The 14,799-nt window shown below is 43.9% G+C and overlaps 1 protein-coding gene and 1 long non-coding RNA gene across 3 annotated transcripts; one reads left to right on the top strand and one right to left on the bottom strand.

Moving 5' to 3' along the window:
* Positions 1-813: 813 nt before the first annotated feature.
* Positions 814-9,435, bottom strand: LOC115080444 (zinc finger protein 260-like). The gene is made up of 4 exons (XM_029584607.1): positions 9,242-9,435; positions 7,058-7,184; positions 5,484-5,582; positions 814-4,554 (listed from the first exon to the last, which is right to left on the bottom strand). Exons 1-4 carry the CDS (start codon positions 9,281-9,283, stop codon positions 2,750-2,752), a joined length of 2,073 nt encoding a protein of 690 aa, XP_029440467.1. The 5' UTR covers positions 9,284-9,435; the 3' UTR covers positions 814-2,749.
* A 37-nt stretch (positions 9,436-9,472) lies between these two features.
* LOC115080487 lies at positions 9,473-13,212 on the top strand. 2 transcript variants are annotated; one of them, XR_003853573.1, is made up of 4 exons: positions 9,473-9,658; positions 10,288-10,589; positions 12,676-12,842; positions 12,989-13,212. It is a non-coding gene; the product is annotated as an uncharacterized LOC115080487 (long non-coding RNA). The 2 variants fall into 2 exon arrangements; XR_003853572.1 differs by having other exon boundaries at positions 12,676-13,212.
* Positions 13,213-14,799: the final 1,587 nt, after the last annotated feature.

Genomic DNA, 14,799 nt, shown 5'->3' with positions numbered 1-14,799 from the left:
TGCACACAGGGAAAAATAACCCTTGCTGTAGTTACACGATGTTAGGTTCCATATTAGGAGCTACCACCCAGGAAAGAGATCTAGGAGTCATAGTGGATAACACATTGAAATCGTCGGCTCAGTGTGCTGCGGCAGTCAAAAAAGCAAACAGAACGTTAGGAATTATTAGGAAGGGAATGGTGAATAAAATGGAAAATGTCATAATGCCTCTGTATCGCTCCATGGTGAGACCACACCTTGAATACTGTGTACAATTCTGGTCGCCGCATCTCAAAAAAGATATAATTGCGATGGAGAAGGTACAGAGAAGGGCAACCAAAATGATAAAGGGGATGGAACAGCTCCCCTATGAGGAAAGGCTGAAGAGGTTAGGGCTGTTCAGCTTGGAGAAGAGACGGCTGAGGGGGGATATGATAGAGGTGTTTAAGATCATGAGAGGTCTTGAACGAGTAGATGTGACTCGGTTATTTTCACTTTCGAATAATAGAAGGACTAGGGGGCATTCCATGAAGTTAGCAAGTAGCACATTTAAGACTAATGGGAGAAAATTCTTTTTCACTCAACGCACAATAAAGCTCTGGAATTTGTTGCCAGAGGATGTGGTTGGTGCAGTTAGTGTAGCTGGGTTCAAAAAAGGTTTGGATAAGTTCTTGGAGGAGAAGTCCATTAACTGCTATTAATCAAGTTTACTTAGGGAATAGCCACTGCTATTAACTGCATCAGTAGCATGGGATCTTCTTAGTGTTTGGGTACTTGCCAGGTTCTTGTGGCCTGGTTTTGGTCTCTGTTGGAAACAGGACGCTGGGCTTGATGGACCCTTTGTCTGACCCAGCATGGCAATTTCTTATGTTCTTAAGGGGATGGAATTGCACCCTTATGAAGAAAGGCTAAGCAGATTAGGGTTCTTCAGCTCAGAGAAGAGACAACGGAGAAGGAATGTGACAGAGGTTTATCAAGTCATGAATAGGGTGAAAAAAAAAAGAAAGATAAATAGGGAACAGCGATTTACTTTTTTACACCATAAAACTAGAAAGCAGCAGACTTAAAACAAATTGGAGAAAGTGTTTTTTTCCCCACTCAAACACATGGCCAAGGGATCCAGCATAGCTGAGTTTACAAAAAAGGTTTGAACAAGCTCCTGGAGGCAAAGTCCATAAACAATTATTAGCCAGGTGGTCTCTGGGAAAGCCACAGCTCATCCCTGGGAGTGAGCCACAAGGCTCTACTCTTTGGGATCTGCAGGATACTTTCCAATAACTTGGACTGGCCACTGTCAAAAACAGGTTCTCGATGGCCCTTTGGTCTGACCCTGCATGGCCACATCTTATGTTCTTATAATGGATTTTTATGTTCATTTTTTCCTCAATAGATGAAAGCATTGCTCCCGCTAGAGAGAGCTGTGGCTGCTCTGTTCTAACCTTCCTTAATAAGCCACAGTTCTCTAGCGAGAGCAATGCTTTCATCTGTAACAGTATTCGAAATATGTGGAAGCCCTGGACTGTTTTATTTATTCTAGCCAGGCTCCCAGGCCCCAAACAGCTGAAGAAAAGGAGGAAGGAGGAGGCAGGGTTGGTCGCAATTCATAGTCTCCACCAGCTGAAAAACAACATGGCCCAAGAGACTGCAGCTGGGCAGCCTCTCTCAGCACAACCCAGCTCCGTCTGTGCCACAGAAAGCTACATCATGGGCCAGGTCTCCAACACAGCCCTTCCAAGTCCCCAGTCAGCAGGGATCTCAGGCCCCAGACACTGCTGCTCGAGTAAGGCACAGGTACAATTCAGGTAGGGCCCTGCACAAGTGGAGGAGCCTGTGCTTGGAAGCCGCACAATGAAAGAACAAACAATTTAAAGAGTTTCAGTGGTGTGAAACAGTGAAAAGGTTCTCTCACCGTAAGAGACTATGAAGCCAAAGAAAGCTGTGTATTCATCTTGGAGATGGGTCTTTGCACTTCCACTGTGCCTTGTGGAGCTTGGATAGCAGCCAACAGGAGTTGGGTCCAGAAATTCACCAAAGACCAGCAGGATCATTTCTGTTTTATCATCACCAACTGCAGCTCCTGCTACTTCATCATCTGTCTCTCCAACTGTAGAAGACAGTGAGCAGTCAGCACTGACATGCCCATAAGCAAATGTATGTTAATCTTTTTTTTTCCCCTGAGATACTGAAGAGCTGAGGTTACTGCAGGGGTTATATCTAGAGTGACGTCAGCTTTGAAATCTGACTTCATCGCCCATCTGCTAGCAGAAGAGCACAAATACCCGTTGGTCCTGAGTCCATCTGACTGCACACTAGGAAAATGTACCGTTTTGTTTCCAGTGGATGAGCCGACGTGGTTCTGCGCACAAATCTTCCTATGGATGCACATCAGCAGATGGGGGAACAATTCCTGCCCCTATATCATCCGTTCAGAACCTGGCTTTCTTGGTTTAGCCTGGGAAATCTGCCCCAACCCCAAGCTCTATGAAAGAGGAGAGTTCGTAGAGGCAGCACCATAGGACTTCCTTTGTGGCCAACAAGAGGAGTTCTCCATTTCCTGCAGAAAACTGATTTGTTGCAGGCTATATTCTGCACAATTACCCAGCGACAAGGTTGGAAATTGAAGACTAGCATGCGTCAGACATCCAAAGATGAGAAAACTGTAGTAGACTCAAGAGATCATGTAAATCATTTTTGGATAACTCTTATTCAGGTTCAAGAGACAACCTAACAACTGGTAAAGAATCCATATTTGACAAGATAAGCCTTCAATCTATTTTTTCTTCTTCTTGGGTTTTTTGGTAAGAGATGATCCGCTTGACGCTTTACTCCCTTTCAGCGTGCCTGCATTACCTCTCTTCCTGCGCTCACTCGCAGGACGTGGAGCAGGCACGCTGTGGGTCCGCTGATGCTGGCAGAAAGCAGCACGGTCGGCAAAGCACTTCTGACTCACATCACACTGCAACTGCCCCCTGACTTTGTGCAACCTCACATGGTAATTGAGGTAGGAGCTCTGAGCAAAGCATTTCTCACAGATGGGGCACTGGTATGGCTTTTCTTTCGTGTGGGTCCTCAGGTGCACCTTGAGGGAGCTGGTCTGGACGAAACACTTCTCACATTCAGTGCATTTGTAGGGTTTCTCCCCCGTGTGAATTTTTAAATGCTTAGCAAAGCTTGAATTTTCCGCAAAACTTCTCTCACATTCCGTACAATGATACGGTTTCTCCCCGGTGTGCGTTCTTTGGTGTTTAACGAGGCTGGAGCTAAAACGGAACTTTTTTCCACATTCGGTACATTTGAATGGCTTCTCTCCAGTGTGGATTCGGCAGTGAACGAGAAGGTGGATCTTCTGAGCAAAGCTCCTGTCGCATTCAGTGCATCTATGCGGTCTCTTCCCCTTGTGCGCCTTCTGGTGTTCAATCAGGCTAGCAGGATCACGGAAGCTGGTCCCACATTCGGCACACTTCCATGATCCTACTTCACCATGGGTTCTCTCATGTTTAGCCTGCATGGACTCATCGTTGAAGCCTTTCCCACATTCTTTGCATCGATAAGGTTTCTCTTCTGCGTGGACTTGTTGGTGAGCTTGCAGAGAGGAGCGGTCATCAAAGCTTTTCTCACATTCACCACACTTGTAAGGTTTTTCTCCTGTATGACCACTCTGATGCTTCAAAAAAGCAGGTTTGTGATGGAAGCCTTGCTCACATTGGGTACATTGATATGGTTTCTCTCCTCTGTGGGCTTTTTGGTGCTTCCTAAGGGAATCCCGATGGCCATAGCTTTTTCCACATTCAGCACAAGGAAATGTTTTAGTCCTCATATGCGTTATTTGATGTCGAATGAGCGTTGACTTATCCTTGAAGCTTTTTCCACACACAGAACATGGAAAGGGCCTCTCTCCTGTGTGGATTTTAATGTGCCTATTAAGCTCACTAAGCTTTGGAAAGCCTTTCCCACATTCTGTACATTTGTAGTGTCTCTCTTGCAAACTAGCCTCACTTCTGGATGGCTTGCACAGTTCTGGGAACATCAGATGTCTCCTAACAGTCCTTTTTTCAGTGTAGCATTTCCCGCATTTAGCACAGCAGTGAGGTTTCTCCCCAGTGTGAATTCTCTGGTGGGTTTTTAGGGCCGAAGACTGACGGAAAGCCCTCCCGCACTCCACACACGCATATGGCCTCTCCCCCGTATGTGTCCTCCTATGTACGACAAGGTGCTCCTGTCTTCCAAAGTTTTTTCCACATTCTTTGCATAAGTAAATCTTTGATTGGGTGCTGTTTCTCTGGGATTTCCTGTTGGTGTGCCTCTCAGGGACCAAAGTCTTATCTGGACTTTCTCCTCTGCGAGTTTTCTTTTGTACAGTGGAATAAGAGGCCTTTGATCCTCTAAGACGGCAAGTAGAAGTCTCCATGCTGCACGCTAACTGATGCGACCTTCCTCTGGTCTTCCTCTTGCTGGCAACAGGCAGCTCTCTCTCTTCAGCTTCCTTACACGTCAACTCTTCAAGGTCCCTTCCCTCTATCCATTCTTCAGGGTGTTCCTCCACCTCCATTTTGGTGCTGTAGGGGACTTCCTCAGCTGGATTCAAATTAAGAAAAACAAAAGGACTCCAATCATTCAGGTGTATGAAAATGAAGACACCAAAAGAAAATACATACCATACAGAAAAGTAGGCAGAGGGGAAACATGATGGAGCCATGCAAAAATCTCAGATATATTACTTAACATTTCTATAGCGCTACATGACAAAGGCTAACTATAATATGGTGCGAATCGCATCTGCTGGGAGAGGCATTTTTCAGTGGATAGATGCCTCAGGACAAGGAATCATGGATTTCAAAAGGCAGGTTGACGCACGAATAATAGAAAAATCTCTCTTTACAGAAAGTGTCATGAATGTATCAAAGTGGCCTCCCACAGGTGATGATAGGCAGCAAAACAGGAACAGAAATTTTAAAAAAAGCCTCTGATTGAGCCCAGAACATCCTTAGCCATGGAGAAATGAGTAAATCCAAAATCAATTAAGGTTTGTGGAAGGAGAGTGGGTGGAGCTGGACCTGGCAGTGTTGATCTGCTGTGCATTACCCTAAGTTTCTACTTTTCAGCCTCACATCAATATCCTAAGAACATGCCCCTGTGGGAAATAAATGGAGTCTGAACAGTGACTCTCAGCCTGACCCAAAAGCAGGTTCTTGGAGATTCACAACCACCATGAAAGACCCAAAGTATAAATAGGTTAAAAATGCAATAACAAACACAACACATACATAATAAATACAACATGAACATATAATCCACACAAAATAAACTACCATCGCCCGAGCTGATCAAATCATGCGATATGCATGATGGAATATGGGACCTTGAGATCAATATGGGGGTGGGTATAAGAACAGTTTGATGCTGTGGAGATTGCTGAAACCTTGCACAGCACACACTGTGTATTAGCTTCTCCCTTTATGTGGCATGGAAGGGGAGAATGCAAGGAGAGGGATGGTTTTGCATACCGTCATTTGCCACTAAGAGAGTCCAATCCCCAGCCATCTCCTCTTCTTCCCGCTCAGTCCTCGGTGCAATGCCAAGTTTGCAGGAGACATCCTCTGTTACTGGATCATATCAAAAAAGAAAAAAAAAAAAAAAAAGAAAAAGAAAAAAAAAAAAAGAGTTAAAGGAGTGTTCTCTGGCTCTATAATACAGCCCCACACACCTGCAGGAGAAGGAAATCTGTCAGACTCCGTAAAACAACTGTAAGAGGAAATGATCTTTCAATCAAGTTGACAGTAACATTTACAGCCAACACCACTCTCACAATCTCCTTTTCCCTTTCTTTTTATTTCATTCCAGAGCAGATATTTGGGTTTAATTCTTTAAAACAGAAAAAAACAAAAACTACCTCCTACTTAAGAGTCATAGGTGCAGGAACCACTAAGTGAATCGGTGGGGGGGTTGCTGAGCACGATCAGAGCCCCATGCAGGCAATATATTTATTTATTGATTTTGTATACCGTCGCTTGGGAGTACCATCACAACAGTTAACATAGTTACTATGATTTAAAATAAAAACACATAAAAGTGAAATTATAAATACAAGTAAAAGAAAATAAAATCAGAGCAAACAGTAGAACTTTGTCGAAAAAAGATGAAAGAATAAATAAAAAGGAAATGGGGCATGACAAAGAAAGAGGCTACTGCAGCACAGTTCTTGCATAGATATTATTCTGAGCCTTGAGAAGCCTTGTTGAATAACCATGTCTTTAGGTCTTTTCTAAAAGACTTTAGATCCGATTGTAAACTTAGTTCGATCGGCAGGGAGGTCCATATGTTTGGACTGGCAAGTGAAATAGTCCTAGCCCTAACCTGACTAAACCTGGGCTGACTGCACTGAGGGAATGGTCGGCAGGCCTTTGTTTCTGGATCGTAAGTTTTGTTGTGGAACATGGAGACGGATGGCAGCATTTAGCCAGTTTGTTCACCATAAATAATTTTGTGTAATATGCATAGGATTTTGTAATTGATCCAGAATTTGATTAGGAGCCAATGTAGAGATATTAATACCGGAGTTACGTGATCACATTTCTTCATGCCTGTTAGGATTCTGGCAGCTGCATTTTGTAAAATTTGCAAAGGGCATATTGAAAACAATGGAAGACCAAGTAGAAGAGAATTGCAATAATCCATGTTTGCGAAAATCAGTAATTGTAGTATAGTTCTAGAATCAGATTGGGGAAAGAGCGGTTTTAAGCATCAGAGTTGAGTTTATTATATCCTTCTCTGAGTTTGGTAGAAATGTGTTCTCTAAAGTTAAATTTGCTGTTGATTATGCCTAAATCACAAGCATAGGTTACAAGGTCTATTTCGGTTGATTGCTCTTCTAATTTCAATGAAACATGAACACAGCAGCAACAGCGGAAGAACGGAATTTCATCAGGGGCCTATACATGTGAAGCATAAATATGGCATGAATAATTTAAGCATAGATTCAGGAAAGGGAGTTTTAAAACAAAGTGAAAATATAATAAAGTAGGCCAGCTCAGCCATTTTGGTGACTGCAAAGCTCCCAGGCAGGCAGAGATGCCCTTACCCAGAGAAGACACAGTGTCATAATTCTCGGTCATCACACTCCTGTAGAGCTCCTTCTGCCATTCCTCCAGCAGCTGCCACTCCTCAGATGAGAAAGAGACCATCACGTCCTCCAACGTCACTGAAGTCTGCAACAAGAACAACCTCTATTACTGAGGGCCACAGCGCAACATGTGACACACAGTTTATAATCTAATACTGGGGACTGTGAGCAATTCTACCAGTCACCAATAATCAAGCTATTCCCCCTTACCATATAAGAGAGAACTTTCTTTATTAGTGTATTTGAGCAAAGAAGAGGCACTGTTCAGGTGGCTGCAGTCAGATTGACAGCTAGCCTCAAAACCCTTCACAGAGCTGTGTTTTTATTAATTATGTATGTATTATTGTTACCCGCTACAAATTTTGCAACATGCGGGCTATACATTTTTTCAATAACTAAATAAATAAAATAAGGGGAAACAAGACAGGGGAGCAGAACTTGAAGCAAGATTCTTTGATAAAAATGGTGAGACAACTCATACTTGTCCACGGTTGTGGAGGAACCACCTACAATCTCAAATTCTCACAGGCTGTCTGGATCAGAAGTGTGTTGAGACCCTCCCCCCCCCCCAGCCCTGTGATGGAGAGCCAAGTGCCATAAACAACATTTGCCTTTTGAACTGTGCCATCTCGTACAGAATAAGCCAGGTGGAATGAGGTGGAAATATATTTCTTATAAGATTAAAGGAGGAGGGGAGGGAAAGAATGGCTGAAGGAAGGGAAGAAGAGAAGAAAAACTGGTAGGATGGAGAAAAAAAAATTAACAGGAAAAAAAAATTGAAAACATTTACAAAACAGAAGCTAAAACAAAGAGGCAAAAATCAAACAACATGCAAGGCCGAGGCCAGCCTTTGGTCTATTCTCAGATACACAAGCCGAAACAATAAGGTGGGTCCAGCCAAGTGCGTTTTGTGCACGTAAAATTAGCCACTGATGCAGGAAGGAGATTAGCACAGCCAAATAAATGCAAACTGGATAGTGCTCAATGCATGTACATTCAATAGAAATGAGGACATGAGCTATCACCACCCAATGCAGGACAGCGCATCCAAAGGCGGGACACCCAACGCACAGTTTTTTTTTATGTGGGAAACATAACTCCAGCTCTGGAGGTGGAGTGAAGTTTACATGTAGTCAAGGGCTCATGAGAAATATAAAAAAAAGTGATACTCTGTGTTGTGATAAATGTGCCCCTTGTAGGGTAGAGCGCGATTAGTATAAGCTTTAGTTATTTGGGGTTAGAATAAAAAAAAAAAAACTATGAGGGAGTAATGGAGCAGAGCGTGATGATTAGCTAAAGGACACCTTAAAAAAACTGAGGGAGATTGTTTTCCTTTTGGTAAACAATAGGCATTGCAGATGTAAATGTTACACTTTTGTTAGGAACACAGAATTTAGACATCTGTGCACCTGATGCAATAAACCTTTGAGTGCCAGAGATGCTCATTTCGCTGTTATTGTGCCCTTTTATTATGCCACTCCGATTTTATGCTCATTTGAATACTGCACCGGGCACACAGGGGATACGGTTGTGCGCGCATTCGGAAGACGGGCACTCATATTGGGCCTGATTTTCCAGAGCATTTACAGGGTTTTGTGCATGTAAATGCACTTTGCTCATGTGTTTTTGAACTTTCTACAATATCTGCCATTGAATTGTCAATAGGATTCACTGGCGTAAATGGCTTTTGAAAGTCGCTAGAACAGTGTGTTGCATTTACACGTGCAAACCCTTTGAAAGTTTCCTCCACTGCGCGCCCGTTTTATGCATCGACCTGAGAGGCGGTAGCTTTCTCAGCTAAGCACTAGGCAGCTCCACGTCCCATGGAAAGGGCAAAAAAGAAAAGGAGGAATTTGCAGGCAGCGAAGCTGGTACGGCCGAGAAGTGGGAGATTCCCCTATCCCTCAGCTCCAGCCAGGGGAAACTGGGGGAGGGAGAGCGCTAAAAGCTGCCAGGGGACCCTGCTGAAGGAGGGAGACCTAGGGCCCCACCCCACAGCTCCAGGTCTGGGCGCAAAACAACAAAAAAAACCCCAACCCTAGGCCTCACTCAGACTGTAAGCTCTCGGGGGCAGGGGCTCGCTGCACAATGCTCAGGGTGCTCCCCTCAGTGTGAAGTGCGGCTTAGAGTGACGACACGTACCTGCCCTTCCCGACCCCACTTCGGCCTCTCAGCTTTCGGCATTGCTGGCGACCGGCTCAGTCTCAGGAGAGAGGAGGCGGGGCAGACTCAAGCTTTCAAGCCCGCCCTTCGGCCCAATGGTCCGGCCGAGCGCTGCCGTGACGTCTCACTCAACGGTCGGGTCACCCTGGGAACAGAAGAGACGCCGCCAGGTTCCAAACTTGGCGCCAACTCGGCGCTCCCCCCCTCCAATCCCAAACCCGAGCGTGGGCGCGTAGCGCTACCGCGCACCGAATACGCACGTGATGTCACTCGCATGTCCCCGCCCCCCCCCCAAACCGTATGTCACTAGAGCTCCGATGTCCTGTTCGGCCTGCACGCGCTGGCCGGAAGTCATTTTAATGCGGGAGGAGCTGGATCTCTACCTGTTGTCATACTGTAAGTTACATTACAAGTTTGAATGTTTTAAAACATCAGAAATAAAATTACTGCCTTTATTGGGTTTTCTGCAGATTGAGCATGGGCCAGTTTGGTCTACAAACCTCGTTTAAAATATTGCAACACTGCTCTCTTACATGAATACAGCTCGAACACGAAGTCACTGCCCAGGCAGCACATGCTGGACAGGAGTCATTTTCTGACATTTGGGAACTCTACTTACACTGTGGGATAGGCTGATGTTGTTCCCCCACTCCCAACCACCTCTGCTCTGCTGCTAAGTGTAGGGAAACACCCTTCTCTGTGCTGTATGTAGGTGGTGGCCCCTGGCACTTCGAGGGCCCCAGCCATGCACTAGTGCCCTTGTCAAGGGAAGGACCTTCTCTGGATCCTGAAGCAGCTGCTCATGTGTCTTTATAACCTGCAATGGCAGCAGCAGCCAAGCAGATTTTTGTTTCTGCTGCTGAACCTGATTATTCCAAGGCAATGGAAATGAGTAAATAAACCCTGTGCTTCTTGGGCTGGAATGGACCATGGGTATACACAGTGCTCTCAACCTTTCTCATAAAAGGTCATCATAATTTGGAGCAAAAACACTGAGATGTAAAAAAACACTATTTTTTGCACAGTTTGAGGTTCCTTTCATGTTCCTGTGGAAGAAGAAGAGGTTTATAAGAGAACAGGATCTGATTTTTCAGAGGAAGCAGTGGGGTGAGGAAGACACCAGTCATCTGCTAAGAGTCTTCTGCCTATACTAAGTTCCTAGGTTTCCTCTACAACATCATAAGCTTTGGCTAAGTCCTTGTCTTCGCATCCCATGTGCAGGGAGAGCAAGTGGGAGAGAGGAGAAGGAAGCATCCCCTCTTACTCTTTGGGCAGATATCAGAAAGAATCCAGGACCTGCGGAATTACAGCGAGTTTCATGTTCCAGGTTAGAAAAATAGCCTAAAGGCTGTGCATAAAAATTACCTGCAGACTATATACAAATATAGAGAATTTAAAAACTTCAGGTGTAATTTTATAACTGCTTACATAGATCCAAAGTCAATTACGAGCAGACTTATAGCAGTTTTTAATGGGAAAGTATGCATGTGCTACCACACACATTTACACTTGCTAATTTGAGTGGATAGTTTGTTGGAGAAAATATGTTTTCATTGGAAAATGCAAAAATATCCATATAGACACAAACCCTTCCCCAAACGTCCTGTCCCTGGGGGTAAAAGTGAATGCATAAGAGGCCCTGGAAGCTCTGGGAACAGGTAAGAGGTTACCTCACTTCCCAGCATGGATTCTAGTGGTGTGAGAGTGGGGGATAACAGTGTATTGTGAGTGCACATGAGGAGAACATGGGGAGGAGGGTGGCAGGAAGGCTTTGTGAGGGAGTCTATAGGAAACTCCCTCAGCTTACCTCAAGAGACTGGGCACAGCTGTCTCGCCCAGTGCTTAAGATCCAGACTTACAGTGTCTATTTCTAGGCCAGGGGCAGGTGGCCATCCCCTAGTGGGGACACCAAAGACTGATAAAAAAAAAAGCAGGCAGGGAAGACCAGCATCACTGAGACACTGGTAATACCACCAGACCATGGAGAAACCTTGGCATTCAATTCTACCCCCCATAACAGTGTTCTTTAGTTAGCTGGCTGGCTACAGCAGAGACAATGGTAGTGGTCACAGACTTTGAGTAGCATGATGCTGGGGTAAGAGAAGAAGACAGGCAGTGGTGTAGCCATGAGAAAACTGAGGTAGGTGCACTGCCACTGTGAGCGAAGAGGTGACAGCAGTGAGACCCAGGAGGTAGGGCTGCAGTGTGAGACTGGGACAAGGGAAGGAGCCGTAAGCAGTGGTGGTGCAATACTGTGCAGAACCACGGGAAGGTGCAGTGACAGCTGCAGGGGAGATGATTCAATGGCTCTATGAAGAAGCCGTGCTGCTCATCTGCCTGAAAACATTTCCTATTCTCACACTTCTTCTGTGGCTGTGCTGGCCACTAAAGAGAAGAAGAGGTAGCCTGACTGAAATATTTATCACATTCAGAACACTTAAAGAGATTTTCATTCCTGTGAGTCTTTTCGTGTTTTTTGCAGGAAGCCTTTCCACGTGAAACATGTTATCACATTCAGAACATGTAATTGGTTTCTCACCAGTGTGGATTCGTGTGACACTTAAGATCAATTTTCTGCATGAAACACTTACCACATTCAAACCATTTAAGGGGATTTTCATTCCTGAGGATCATTGTCTACTGTCCCAGAGAACTTTTATGAATAAAACATTTATCACATTCAGAACAGTGAAATGGTTCTTCATCAGAGTAAATTCTTTTGTGGTTCTTTAGAAAAGATATGCTATTGAAAGATTTATCATATTCAGAATATTTAACAGGTTTCTCTGGCATGTTAGTCTTTTCATGTCTCTGTAGGTTGCGTTTCTTATTGAAGCATTTATCACGTGCAGAACATTTTAATGATTTCTCATTCCTGTGGGTCATTCATGCTTTTGCAAGTGGCCTTTCTGACTGAATTATTTATCACATTCAGAAAATCTAAAAGGTTTATGGGGCATGTGAGTCCTTTCATGCCATTGCAGGTTGTGGTTCTTAATGGAATATTTATCACATGGAAAACTTTTAAATAACTTCAGTCCTTTGGGACTTTTCTGATGATTTGTAAGCCAAAATCTATATTTAAAACATTTTTTAAATTCAGAACACTGAAAAGGTTTGTTGAGTCCGTGAATGTTTTTAGGTTTTATCAGATCTGACTTACTTGTAAACCTCCTGCTATTATTCGGTGTCTTTTCTGCCCTTTATAGCAGAAGCCATGCTACTTCTCCCCTCCCGACGGTGAATTTGTAGAGACAGAAAGAAGCTGTAGGATGGCAGTTTTGCCAGATTAGGCAATTTTCCGTACTTTTCTCTCCCCGTTGTGCGGGTTGAGCAGGTGAACGACCGAGCGCTAACAGTAGCAATCTGCCTCGGAACTAGTCTCTGGGTTTTTTTTTTATTATTATTTGCAGCGGACCAGCCTGTCAGCAGTCGCAGAGCGATGACGCATAGGGGCAAGCCCTGCCAGCAGTCGCAGAATGATGACGCACGGGCGCAGAAGCCAGTCAGAGGCTGCAGAAACAGTAGCGGGAAAGAAGGCGACTTTTGATGCAGCTTGCAGAGCTGGGAGCAGGAAGAGGTACGCGGTAGTAGAGGGAGAGCCTTTCCTTTCTTCCCGATTGTTTAAAACAGTTTACTTCAGTTTCTAACAAGAAATAACAGATGTAAATGAAACTCGCACCCGGAAGGTAAATAGTTTTGGGTTTTGTTTTTTTTTTTTTGCAGCTTGCTCTTTCGCTGACATTTTCTAGCAAGCAGCTCTACTGAATGTCACTCAATCCAGGCAGGAGGTTCTACATAGAGAAAATATGTTTAATTTTAAGTATTTATGATTTTATGATGCTTCATTGATTATCTTATTTTATTACTTGTTTTATGTATTGATCATTTTACTATTGTATTTTTCATGCTTTAATTTATTGTTCACCGTTATGATGGTATACAAATAAACAAACCTTAAATGAAAGCGGTGTCAAATCTAAATGCGAATAGCAGAAGTTTCCTCATCCTGAATACAGCTATCTTTATGGGACTGTCAGATTTCTGGCTTTTGTTTTTTCCAAAAATATGGGTTTCAAAAACTGAGCATTAAATGTTAGGATTTAGGGGTCATGATTTTACGAAGTCCTCCCCCCAAGACAATAGGAGCTGTAAGACTTGGCTACGCACCCTCCAGTAAAGAGAGCATGAGTGGAGTTAGGTCCTAAGAGACTTCTGAAAGCCCATAAGAACCTGAGATTATTTCTGCAAGATCTGGTCCCAAGGTTTTTTTCTTAGCCACCAGGTCTTTATAATCGGCATCTCTTTTTTTCCACCTCTTCCCAGTTTGTCTAAAGGTCTCTCCATGTTCGTCCGATCTTTCTCAGATGATTGTTGATCTCATTGCACTCCCCTCTTTACTTAATTATTAACGTCTTTTTATAATGAGGTGATAGCTTGCTTTAGTTCTGTAAGCCATTTATGTATTTCTACCCGTGAAAAGGCCAACTGAGTCATCTAAATGTCTTCCTATTGTATGTGGTCTTGTTTCCTTGGAAGTAGGTGTTCTCTCTGCCATTTTGTGCTGCTGCAGCTCTCACAACTCCTTTGTTGGACAGTTACAAGAAGTTCTTTAAGTCACCCTGTCTCACCTGCATCTTGCTCAACCCGCACAATTGTGTTGTTCCTAATAACAATGTTTTAGGGTCCTCGGGCACTGACTTCGGATAAGCTTATTTTTCATACAATGAATTCAGCTCTGCTCTTAAGCGACCATGCCTGTGAGTGACATCACTTTCTCCTCTACTTCATTTTCTAAGGAATTCTGAAATATATTTTTCACTTGGCAGTTGTGGTGTAGGATGTGTGTGATTCATGGAACAAACACTGACTTAATGCATTTTACTTCCAGGCTATGAAGCAACAAAAGGTGAACATTTTGGAAGGGGTCTCAAAATTCTATAGTCACTGTGGGGTCCATATTCAGTTGGCTGTTTAGTGGACAAGTTAGCTGGATAACTTGTCATGGATATTCAGTGGGAGAAACATCCCACTGAATATCCCTGATTAAAGTTATTTGACTAACCATAGCCAGATAACTTTATCATAACCAGATATTCTTCTTTGAAGTTCGCTGGTTACGTCTAAAGTTGTTTGGCTATGGTTAGTCAGATAACTATAGACTTAACCAGCTATAATGTAAAAGAATATAGACAGTTAAGTAACTTTCCTGTTTAAAAAAACAAAAAAACCAACATTGCAGCTTGTTTCCCACCCAAGTTGCAAAGGCCCTATGGGGCCGAACTAGCCACCCCCATTTCATATTTAAACAAAAATTATTGGTGCAGGGAGTCCCCCTTCCTCCCCCTGCTTCCCCTTTCTGTTTTCAGTATATCTCACGAGCTCAGATTCCACCCCAACCCTTTCCCTTCTACCCCTGCCTTGTACCTTTATTTGTAGTGGATCTCCAGGATCCTGGTAGCCTCCTACTGCAATCCGGGATTGTGCTGTTGCTGGGTGTCAGCAGAAGTGCCGGTTCCGGATCGCGCTAGAAGGCT

Source organism: Rhinatrema bivittatum, chromosome 19 (genome assembly GCF_901001135.1).
Source record: "Rhinatrema bivittatum chromosome 19, aRhiBiv1.1, whole genome shotgun sequence".
Classification (NCBI taxonomy): Eukaryota; Metazoa; Chordata; class Amphibia; order Gymnophiona; family Rhinatrematidae; genus Rhinatrema; species Rhinatrema bivittatum.
Note: the sequence above shows the minus strand (reverse complement) of the source record. Positions and strands in the feature narration are given on the sequence as shown.

What these genes read in the sequence shown, in the direction of transcription:
- LOC115080444 (XM_029584607.1), bottom strand. Translation starts at nt 9,283, where the DNA reads ATGCCGAAAGCTGAGAGGCCGAAGTGGGGTCGGGAAGGGCAG. An exon ending in AGTGGGGTCGGGAAGGGCAG is followed by an intron (nt 7,185 to 9,241) that starts GTACGTGTCGTC and finishes TTCTTGTTGCAG; the next exon opens with ACTTCAGTGACGTTGGAGGA. An exon ending in TGACACTGTGTCTTCTCTGG is followed by an intron (nt 5,583 to 7,057) that starts GTAAGGGCATCT and finishes GATATGATCCAG; the next exon opens with TAACAGAGGATGTCTCCTGC.